Source organism: Caretta caretta, chromosome 11 (genome assembly GCF_965140235.1).
Source record: "Caretta caretta isolate rCarCar2 chromosome 11, rCarCar1.hap1, whole genome shotgun sequence".
NCBI classification, from domain to species: domain Eukaryota; kingdom Metazoa; phylum Chordata; order Testudines; family Cheloniidae; genus Caretta; species Caretta caretta.
In genome coordinates this window covers 52488347-52500635 of record NC_134216.1, presented here as the reverse complement: position 1 = coordinate 52500635, position 12289 = coordinate 52488347, and the positions used below count along the sequence as shown (strand labels likewise).

The 12289-nt window shown below is 37.9% G+C and overlaps 1 protein-coding gene across 10 annotated transcripts in view; it reads right to left on the bottom strand.

The window, feature by feature from the left end:
- The window catches only part of PMS1 (PMS1 homolog 1, mismatch repair system component), an 88102-nt gene that overhangs the window by 15684 nt on the left and 60129 nt on the right, over nt 1–12289 (bottom strand). For 5 of the 10 annotated variants that reach the window (XM_075118019.1, XM_075118021.1, XM_048870261.2 and 2 more), the window contains 3 exons: nt 9629–10545; nt 2894–3352; nt 724–854 (listed from right to left, as the gene is read on the bottom strand). In XM_075118019.1, coding sequence (XP_074974120.1) covers nt 724–854; nt 2894–3352; nt 9629–10545 — 1507 coding nt within the window. Of the gene's footprint in view, nt 1–723; nt 855–1696; nt 2750–2893; nt 3353–6983; nt 7148–7763; nt 7828–9628; nt 10546–12289 lie in introns of those variants that run through there. The other 5 variants (XR_012664413.1, XR_012664414.1, XR_012664415.1 and 2 more) reach the window with 5 other exon arrangements.

Below are 12289 nucleotides of genomic sequence, written 5' to 3'. Positions count from 1 at the left end.
CAAAGAACCGCTTGCAAAAGACTCTTTCACAACATCTGATCCAGCTCCCATTGAAGTCATAGATGCCAGTGGGATATAGATCAGGCCTACAGAGAACAGAAGAGAAACCATTCCTGCCTTCCAAAGGCCTGGTTAGTTTAGCAAGTGTGCCAATAAGGAAAGCTTCACATTTCAAAGAAAACAAAAAGAACTCTGTCCTTATTCAGCTGCATTGCACAGGGATATCCATGAATTATGACTCCAGTCTACGACAGTGGCTTCAATACAGGAAAGACTTTTATGAAAATAAATCTGAAATGTTATGATGTGGGTCAATGTCACCAAGGCAGATCATGGGTCTAACAAAGTCCTCTGCAAAACATATAATGAGTGCTTCCCATATCACAAGAGATAGATTTGTCAACATCAGTTGCAGCTTGGGGCAGTGGTCAGAGCATAGGACTGAGAATTAGGAGACCTGGGTTTTATTCCTGACAAAATGTTTGTTTGAAGCTCTGCTCTACTGCCTCACTAACCAGCCATCATTTTCTATTTCCCAATGCACTGAGTGACAGAGATGATGCTTTTAGCCACATAAGAATACCTTTGAATGCTGAGGAACTGAGGGTACAGATGGTTTGATTGGTGAGGAGATATAGATTTGCAATATATCATATATGGAGTCATTTCAAATGTGAAAGAAAAAAGTTTTAGAGTCAAAATAAATACAAAACTACATCATACCTGGTATTAGTTTTATCCTAAAACCATTTGCTATAAGCCTTGGATCCGACAAGTAAATTGATCCATTTAATTTTTGGCAATCCTTTGGCATATTGTAGAGAGAATCCATATAATGAGATCCGCTGAACAAACTGAAAAACAAACAAACAATTTCACAAGGCTTAAAATAAAAAAAGCTATAATAAACAGAGAGACGGAGTGAACAATAATATATTTACTACCAGCATGACAATTCCATGACAAGTCTGTTAACCAAGTAGTATAATCTATTAGACATTTTTAAAATTACATGTACATATGAAAAAATCCAGGGATAAATGGATTCTTATTGTAAAAGGGCAACATTAGATTTTTTGGAAAACAGAAGTAACATAAAAACTCCAGGTCAAATAAACTTGAAAAAGACAGACTTGAGTCTGACAATTTTCTTTTTATATTCCAAAGACCTGTGTTTTATTTTTTGTAACTGATACTGCTAAAAATAAATTACCTAAATCAAAAGAATATTCCTATTATTCCAAGAAAAAAGCATCATGATTTAAAATTAAAATTGTTAGATAATAAAGCTGTTATAAAAACTAGATGGCAAGAAGGATCCAATTAAATAAAATCAAAAAATTATAATGCATAGAAACTGTTAAGGTAAGCAGATAAGGATACGAATTCTCTTACATTCTATATAGAACCCCAAAATCTAGATTGTTAGAAATTAACATTAGACCGCACCTGCTCCACAGCCAGTAAAAGTTGGTGAGGAGCTGTGGAAATAGGGAATATTTAGCAAAGCTCTGGGTGATGAATAAAATAATTTATTTTAAGAAGTATTTTGCCCTCACTTTACAACCCTAAAATCAATGACAAAATTCCTAGTAACTTCAATACAAGCAGGACTAGGTCTCTTTCTAATTTTAAAACATGGTGTAAAATGTAAAAGTAATATTTCCCTGTAGATTTAAAAAGAAATGTTACTTACCTTACAGTAGCTGGAGTTTTGAGTTGCGTGGTCCGTATCTACCTCATGACAGAGCCAGTGGTGCTGATTAAGGTCAGGTGATGAATATGGATATCACCAAATCCCCTTTTTGATGAGGGATGGTACTGTTGGTGTGGGCAGCATCGTTCCCTTCTTTTGCTTACTGGTATTAGAGGTGGTCCCACCCCTTCAGGGGTCAGCGATTTCAAAGCACTTTTGGCTCCCTATACTACGAGCCAGACCTGTGCTCCCCTTGAGATCCTGACACAACTGTAACAGGATGCAGAGTCTGACCAGATTGGGAGGGTGCAGGGGAAGAAGTCCTCTTCTTAGATGAGGACTTGGGAGGGGATTTCTCCTTTTTATGAGAGTGTTTGCTCTTACTCTCCTCCCATCTACTGCGCCTGCTCAGGTCCTTAGCTCTGACCTCTCATGATCCAGAACAGGGGAGTACTGCATTCAGACGGGCACTTCTCAGCATCTACAACCAATGATGACTCAGGGTTGGCCTGGGGGATTGAGCAATCCAGCAGGAATCTTCAGAGCTGGAACTCTCAAGATTGCCAGGTTCAGAGGGGAAAGGAATGCCAAATATTGCAACTTGGAGGGGACGTTGATCTCCCCAGGCAATAGAAACAAGTGTCATGGAAGTCACTAACTGGGAAGATCTGGGGACAGGCCACATAGCTCTTGAAGCCAGGGATCTTAGACATACCAAGTACTCCAAATAGTGGGAATACTGGGGTGGAGGAATTCCCCCAAAACCTCTACTAACACTAGCTAACTAAACACTACCACTAACTAACTAGATAAAGGCAAAAACTTTTTACAGAAATATTTGAAATTGAAGCAGGAATGCTCGTAAAGCTGTGGACATTGGAGGGATTCCGTCACAGACCATGGATGGTACAAAGGAACTGAAGAGGCAGGAAATCTGCACCACTCCCTATGCCCTCAGTTTGGAGCACAAGGAGACGCAGGCACAGACCAACGGGCACCACTAATAAGTCTTCTGGTCTCAGGTGCATGGAGCTCTTGAGTGAGGGACCATCACTTAAAGAAAAATTTGTGCCTCAGTGTTTACAGTAGATAATTCCTAAATGATACGTAGTAAAACAAAACCAACCACAAAAAAAAAAAAAAAAAAAAAAAACCCTCAAAACCCCATGACAACACCCTTGCTCCACACTACTATACCTGTCAGTTAATACAATTGGCTTGTCCAGTTTCTCTACAGGAAGTTTGTGCTGCTCCAGTAGTTTTTTATAAAGTAGGGCTTCTTCCACTCTATACGGATTTAGCAACATGATTTTTTTTTCAGAAGCAGTTACCCATGCATCAGGAAAACTCAGGTGACAGATCAGGCAAGACTCGTCTTTATCAAAATTTCTCTTCTCAAGCCTTTGAAGTTGACGTTTGAAAGAACTCATAGAAAAGGGCACCTGTACAATTTTCATAGCTTGGTTATGGCTGTGTTTCTTTTCAATTTGAGACTGAAAAAGTTTGTCAAGTTTCTGCTGGTCAGAGAGAGAAGTCTTCAGTTTGGGCTTGTATCTTTTTTCTGTCTCTTTTGTTGATCTCTGTATTCTCTGCTCCACAGCTTTCTTGGTTTGGTGGTTGTATCGTTCCAGGTCTTTCGTGGCTTTTTCTTCATACCTAAACAGAGAGTGGGGCAGAGTATGGGAGAGAAATCACAAATGTAACAAACTCAAGGCCAGATTGTGACACACATTCTAATGCAGTCATGCACCTCCACTCCCTTTCACAGCCACATTAGCTTTCTCTACATCCTGACCCACGTACTCAGATCTCTGTACTCTACCCCATTGACCAAGTGGGAAAGAAGTGTCTGAACAGTGGATGGAGCCTTGCCTCTACCCCAGTGTGACAGCCAGAGGAGCTGAGCTGTTACTTATAGATTCATAGATATTTAGGTCAGACGGGACCATTATGATCATCTAGTCTGACCCCCTGCAGAACGCAGGCCACAGAATTTCACCCACCACTCCTGCGAAAAACCTCTCACCTATGTCTGAGCTATTGAAGTCCTCAAATCGTGGTTTAAAGACTTCAAGGAGCAAAGAATCCTCCAACAAGTGACCCATGCCCCATGCTACAGAGGAAGGCGAAAAACCTCCAGGGCCTCTTCCAATCTGCCCTGGAGGAATACCTCTGCTTTACACCTAAAGGCTCACTCTAACCTTAAATTTATAACCAGAAATACTGTTTCAGAAGTACATGTTCAGTTTATAGGCACTTAACTTGTATTGCAGAGTAGTGCCTCTTGGCATTTTGACTTCAAATGGTTTTAAATTCTTTGACTGCAAAAGGTATAAAAAACTGACACGGATACCTACATTCATAATTTTGGGGGACTACTTGTAATAGCCATATCAATCAACTTATCAGAGAAGCACAGGCATTTGGTAGCAAACTGCTTCTGATTACTGCTTGCCCGGCCCCATGGCTAAATTATAAGAGCCCCAGGAAAAGACTTTCTTCAAGCAGGATTTCAGGAAGAGCCTAGTCTATGAAGATCAGTTTGAATAACTTTATAAAGAAATAAAATTACACTGATGTAGTTTATTGTAGAGATTCTTTAAGCACGTTTAAACTATACAAACATAAAATAATGCTATGGATCAGACCATCTCTAGAAAGACTTTAGTTTGAGGAGAATTTGAAAAGACAGGTTGCCAGGTATTCTAAACTAAACAAACACCTAAATTATGACTGATGCAGAGAAGGTAAGTAAGGATCTCCTATTTACTCCCTTTTATAATATAAAAGCAAAGGGATACTAAATGAAATTGAAAGCAAAAATTTAAAAAATGATTAACTTGTTACCCAATGTATATATTATTATCCTGTGGAATTCATTGTCACAACAGATCATTGAGTCCAAGTGCATAGCAGGATTCAGAAAACCATGATTCATTTATATGAATAATGAGATGATCCACAGTTACATTAGATAGAATAAAAATAATACAGAATATAAATTATTTTGCTTAAGCCAACCACTAACTGAGGTTAAGGAAGAAACTTTCTTATAAGCAGGCTATTCTTTAACTGTCCTCTGGGATTTCTGAAACCTTCCCTCAAAGCGTCTAGTTCTAACCACTGTAAGAAACAAGATACTGAACTACACTGGCTACTAGTCATTGCTATGGCAATTCCTTTGTTCCTCTGTGGCTGTACATACAGGGTAACACTCAGACCCTTAAAGTGAAGACCTCTTTTATATCAGTGCTTAAGTATAAAGGGGATTGAGATCATGCATCTAACTGTGCAACACTTGCATTTGCTGTTGGTGAGTACTTAAGTGAGTAATCGTATTGACTTCATAGGAGTAAGCAGGAGTGAATGCTGAACAACAGGGATGGGTATAGCACAGTCAGGCTCTATGACACTTAAAATTGCTATAAGCTTTTTTGTGGGTACGACTAAGATAATAGTCTTAACGTTATATTAGGTTATATAAAGGCAGGGACTTTACACTACTGACCTATAGGGCTGGTTGCCTCCCAGATACAAATTTTAATATTTAAAGACCTTAGCAGCAATTTGCTCATTTCTCCTTTCCTACCCCCATTCAATATCCTGGATTCTGTCTAGTAATACAACTGATTTCCAGTAAGAAGCAGTATTATCCTATATCAGTATTGGAGGTAAGTATTTTAACTGGTCTTATGTTAATTTATTCACTGATACTTGCTGGAACAGTCAGATTCAATTATCTGCACGTATGGTGGAAAATAAGGTCAACAGAAGGGTTACCATTTGTAATTAATTATAATGTGCTAACATTCACATATGGTACTAATATTTAGTTAACTAAAGCAGTCATCTTGGGAAGAGCAACAAATCATGTCCAAGGAAAATATGGAGTAAAGGTTAAGATAAAAAACATCTGCTACTCATAAAATTAGTGGGTGAAATCACTTAAGTTTTTCTGTTCAATCCTGAATATTGGGTTATAACTTTGACCTGATCCATACTCTTTCTGCTTTCAATGCCAGTTTGTTACAAAGGTGAACATTTAATTATGTGGCTATTGGGTTTACAATGACATATTAAAACTTTAAAAACCCATACATTTAAGGAACACTTGTTATTATAAGTTTAATTCAGGAGGAACTCCAGCCCTGCAAGTGTTGAGTCTGAGGGATTTGTAAGTATCTGACAGCGTTCAGTCTAGATTCAGAAAGTAAACAGTAGGGTCACTAACAGTGAAAGCTACCCATTTCTCTTTTCAAGAAAGATCTTTCAGCATAGGCAGGTGTGATCCAGAGGGACCAGGAGAAATACAGGTAGTTGCCTCCTGGCTAGTTAGAGCTGTCTTAGGAAGTCTGATTAAAGATGATGCTGGAATTCTCAATTCAAAAAGCAGCTTTGCTCAAGGACGAAAAATAAGGCTTCCTCCCATGTGACTTACCCTACATTGGACTATTTCTGACTTGTACTTTAAGCCCAGATGCAAAGATTTAGCAAAGCAGTGAGAAATCCAGGAGATGGGAATTCTGAGACTGTTATAGAGAGGAAGCAAGTAGGATAATTTGAATAGGGCAACTTTCGGCAAAATTTGACTCGAAAGAGCCCCAAATACCCCAAACTAAAATAAAGAGGACATCCTTTTCCAATGTCAGCTCATCCAGATAATGCAAATCAATTATTTCAAACTCTACTGTATTTGATAAGTATCACATTCTAGGGCTGCTTTTGAGAAAATATACCTCTTCTCTGACAATAGCTTTTGTCTCTTGACTTTTATTGGCACCTTGTAAAAGTGTATGGACTGTGGATGACAATCTGTATTTTCTTAGACTATCCTTTTAAATACACAATCCCCTTGTTACTATAGGTCAGTGGTTCTCAACCAGGGGCCCAGGACCCCCTGAATGGGCCACGAGCAGGCTTCAGGGGGTCCGCCAAGAATGGCCAGCATTAAACTCACTCGGGGCTAAGGCAGAAAGCTGAAGCCCCATTGTGCAGGACTACAGCCCGGAGCCCTGAGCCAATACCTGGGGTTGAACACCCGTGGTGCCCTGGGCATCTGCGCTGCTTGCCACCCCTTAACATTGGCTCTGGCTTTTATATGGAGAAAAACAGTTGTGGCACAGGTGGGCTGTGGAGTTTTTATAGAATGTTGGGTTGGCCTCAAAAAGAAAAAGGTTGAGAACCCCTGCTATCAGTGACCTAATTTATCCAGACTGTACCTGGTAGACCAAATTAGTAGAGAATTACATTTTTTATTAAACATTGAACAAATCTTCAAAATTGCTACCTTTGAGAAGACAACTATAGATCTTTCTGCTTTGTTAGCTTCTCTTAGATCTTTGATCTCTTGGATTGTTGCTTGCCTTAGCCAATACTTAAGCACTGAACCAGAAAACTTAGCTGTTATATCCATCTGAAGGAGGGAAATCTGTAAAACCCCAGACAATAGGTCTGATGAAAATAAAGAAAACATTAGGGCACTGATCTTTGATAATAGGTAATTTTTTGCAAATGGGAAATGTCTATAATAAATGCTAACTGGATATTCCTTATATTCTGGGAATTTCTCTCTATCTAATATATCTTTTGGATGGAGTTATATTAAATGTTGCTTTGCTGGCAGAAGATGACAAGTGTTACCTCTGGTGTCTATCACAGACTATTGTTCAAAGGTATTATTAATTTAATTAAATTATATGGAAATCAGCTTCAACAGATATTCCATATATAGTGTATATTCACTTTCTATCCAAGAGCAATCCAATTTTTGTTTAAAAATAAATGCTAGTAGAATATTAAAACTGAGATTTTAATTGCAGAAAAGTTAAGAAAAAAATAGAGTTGAGGTTCCCAGAACAACGTGTCTGGCTTGGGTAACCTGCCAGGAGTTAAAACTCCTATTGGCACAGCTCAGAGGGTTATTGGTGCACACAAGCCTTTCCAATGCATCAAGGTTCAGTTTGCAGGGAAGGCCATATAATGCAAGCAAGCAACATTTTTAAGGTCTTGAAATGTTTGAAAATTTTGTAAAATCAGGTTAAAAAAAATGTGGTGTCAATATGAATTACATACCTAGAGATCTTCATTTTAGGTAATATGGAGATTCCAGTATTCGGGATTTGGTAACTCATCTGTAAATTCATTAGAGGTGACATTTATAGTGGAAAAAGGGCAAACTGGACATAAGTTTCAATGATTTTATGACCAAAAGTGACAGTTACAACTACGCAAGTTGATAAGTGTAATTGAGTTGCATGCTTCATAGTACAAAATGATTACCTATGAGTCAAGAAGGAACTGTCCTTCCCCTGCTCCCATTGAATAGGACATTGCACTACATACTTGACTAGGTGCATTAAGGACTGTTTTCTTTCCTCAGCGTCTGATACTGGCTACTACCAGAATCGGGATGTTAGAGATAATGGAAGAGTTTGAATTAGTATGGCAAATCCCATATTCCTAACACTGTTTTAGCTTTTAAAAGCAGCTTCTCAGCGGCAAGCTTCATAAGTGACCATCACATCCCACACAGGAAACAGTCTCTCATTCTTTTTGCTCCTAGCAGCAGTTCAGAGCTTAGTTCTTCTCCCATTAAAGTCAATGGCAAAACTTCCACTAACTTCAGTGGGTAGCGAATCGGATGATTAAAGAAAAATATGAGCAAGGGACTGTTTAGAGATATGGTTAATTTAATTCTTCCTTACAAGACACAGAGCCTCTCTGTGGCTGGTGCTCAAGACAATCTACTTTGTCTTGATTGGACGCTGGGGAGTGCTGAGATCTCTGAATTGGTGGGGATTTGGCTAGCATGAAATACTTCTCAGAATTCATTATCTGATGCAGTTTTTTATGCATAGTTATGGGGGTTGGGATACCTTCTGGACTTAAGGGGCTTTGGGTTTTTTTTTAAAATTGTATTTAAAAAAACAGAACAACCTGTTCAAATTCCTAGAGTCTGGGAAAAGTTCTTTTTGTGTAGAGCAATGAAAAAAATAAATAAAATAGTGGATGGAAGAGAGAAGGATTGGGGAACTACATGGTGGTGGAGCCTCAGCTGCTAACCAACTCCTCCCACAACACACCCAGAATGACAGCCTCTTGGTAAGTCCCTGTAAAAGTGGGCTTCATGCAATTCAGGCGCTGTACACCTCCGGCCTGATTATCCTAAAAACTGGACTTACTCAGCCAGCAGAACTGTGATAGCTCAAGAACGTGGGGGGACCCCAACAAATGCATAGATGAGGCCAGGGTTTTGCCTCTAAAAACACATGAGAATGACAAGATAGTAATATTTTATTGAAAGTAATGGAAAGTAATTGTTAAAAAAAAATGCAGTGACGTTCTGTGCGATCTTATACATCTGTGCAATCCCACTGACCACAACCCAGCTGAATGGGATATAAGTCAGCACAGTGAATCTACCAGCCCTTGGAAAAAAGTTGCTCAAAATGTGCCTTGGTATTGGGCAAAAGAAGGTTGGTGATAGTAACTATCCTGAGATGTCTATAATGGCACAGAGAGAACACACAACATGTGCCAAGTGTTTAAAGAATAAATCAATAATCTACTGAAGTAAGATGGCAATTATTCAGGGTCATTATCTTTGTCTACAAGAAAATATAATTTTAATAAGTTGCAAAAATTGAAGTATTTTACGAAAGACAGCAACATATTTAAATTGAAAAACAGAATGGAAAAATTAGTAATATCAAAGTGAGTAAATCAGAAAGCAGTACATATCTCCGCACAGTAAACATTATAATTAGCAATACAAACTTTAGCCAGGATAGTGTTCTTGGCAAGCCAAAAATCATTTTCCATCCTGTTTTTTATAAATGATGTGGATGTAATTTTTCATTTTTTGGACCCAATGAGTCACCCAGAATGGAAACTACATGGCTTAGAGGTCAGGTGCAAACTCTGGAAACTTACTTCTTTCTCTCCTCTCTGCTCAGTTTCTCCCATAGTCCTTCAATTTTCAGCATCAAGTCCTCCATGTTGGCCTTTGGATTATCAGTTAATAATCTAGAACGATATTCTTGGTTGAACAGGGCAACTGCTGACATGGGTTTCCGGATTATTTGATTACTAATTAAATCATAGGCCATGATCTGTCCTGCTTTATCATTAATTACATTCGGTTTTTTTATACTTTGATTTGCACTCTGCTGATCATGATCTTGTTCACCAGTATTTTCATTTGCCTTATGATTTGTTATTCCTCCTACTTCAGGTATCAAAATCTTTACAGGTTCCAGGTTCTCTCCTCTAGGATTTTTAAGTGCATTCCCCTTGCTCCAATTATCAGCAGAGATTTCAGATACATACTCAGGGACTGTATTTGCCTCATTTTTTTCCATTTCATTAGTGTGACCGGCTCTTAAAGGATGCTCACTTCTGTTTTCAGATTGAGTGTCCATGTGAGTACTGCCATCTAGGGTTAATGTTACACTATATCCATTCTGGCTGTCCTCACATGATAAATTATTTATGGAACTGTCTTGAGATATATCACTCACAGTCACGTCAGTGCCAGAAATTTCTTTTCTATTGAGGAGACCATGAGTATTATCACTAGAAAATCTTTGATGATTTAAGCAGACCTCGGTGTTTTTTCCTGCTTGCCCATTTTGCACTTCATTACTGAATGAAAAGGATGAAGTATGTGCATGTGGATCACTATTCCCAAATGGTTCCATTTTATTAACAAGCACATCTGTTTGTTCTGTTTCATTAACAACCATGTCCACTGGGGTAACATCTGTTTTATTAGTTTCACAAGAAACTGTTCCAGGTAGTAGCCCATACAGTGATGTCAATACATTTTCAACAGCGGATAAGACAGATTCCTGAAAAGAAAACTCATAAGCATTAGGACAAATTGTTAATGAAAATGTACTTGACAGTTGTTGACACAACACAGTAGCAATAAAAAACAATTCTATTCACTGTATTTTGTGAGTAAATTTAGATTGATTGTATTATGAAGCATTAATAGTTCATACGTTCGCATTAAAATACTCCAAACATTCACTAATCAGTGAAATCCTTTAGCCTTAAATCTTTCCCTATAAATACTTTTGCTCCACTGATAAATTTTAATACCACAAAACAGATGTACTACTTTCTTTATGATCTAGTACTCATATGTTGTTTCTTTAGAACAGTATTAACGTATCTATTCTCACTCAGTATTTGCTAATTGGAGTTAGAAACACACTATCAGGGTGTAATGGATGAACAACCAAGTCAAGTTAGCATCATGATTTTAGTGAGAGTGTTCATTCACAGAAGGGTTCAAAGACTGTTTTTACATAAATGGTAGAAAATTCTAAAAACAAACAAAAAGAAAGAAAACTTCCTTAGAGTAAAAGGAGAGTTTTAATTAAACTTAAACGTGAAAATAACCTGCTTATGTTTATTTTCACACAAATTATATTGAAATATCATTTAGCCTGTGATTCTAACCCACAAAACCAAGAAAATGCACTGTTAAGAGAGGTGGCAACATATCAGTCTAGATTGTGCCACCCTTAGGGCTTGTCTCCCGTAATCCACGCTATGGGGGTATGATTTCCAAGGCATACTAACGTGCTGTGCATTAATTGGGCTGTTTCAAACTGCACTACATTAAAGCGTGCTAGGGAACCTTTAATGTGAATCTAGTACTATGCAAAACAGTGCACTTTAGAAATCATACCACTGTAGTGTGTATTATCTCATTGTGCAGAGAAGCCCTTATTTACCTTGAGAGTCTAAGCAAACCTACTGATTTCCATAGTACTACTTATGGTCTAAGGTGCTATTCAGTGATAATAAGTGTATCACAATCTGTCTCTATGCGATCTCTAATACAAGATTCAGTGGGCCAAGTTTCAATCTCCGTCATGAATATTAAATCCTGTAGCCTCCATCATGTCAAAGGGCATGCCACGCACACACAATGGCAAAATTTGGCCCTAAAACAGAAACAACTCAAGTTTTTAATATTAATATTTAAATATTAACCCCCCACTTAATGTAAGTAACTATAAAATTATTAATAGAATTGTGTAAAAAGGACATAAATCATATTTCTGTTTACAGACTAGTCAGTCATTATAAAGCCATTTGAAGATGAAAAGTGCTAGTGTGATTTCAGCAGCTCTGTGAAGACAAAAATGAATGTATGACTTAAAATAATTGATGTTATAAAGAGTATAGCAATATATCCGATGTTATAAAGGGTATAGCAGCAGGAATATACTACCAACACATGACCAGGATGGATTAGAAGGGATACAGAAGCAGAAAACAATAATAATAGGGGATTACAACTATTCTCATATTGACTGCGTATATGAGGAAAGGATGCACTCCTGAGGAAAGGATGCACTAACAACATTTCTAGACACCATAAATGACTGCTTCTTGTAGCAGCTTGACCTGAAACCCACAAGAGGAGAGGCAATTCTTGATTTAGTCCCAAGTGGAACACAGGATTTGGTCAAAGAGGTGAATATAACTGAATTCTTTCAGTAATAACAACCATAATGTAATTAAACTGCATGAAGACTAGTTAAAAACACCATAATAGAGGCTCAAACTAAATGT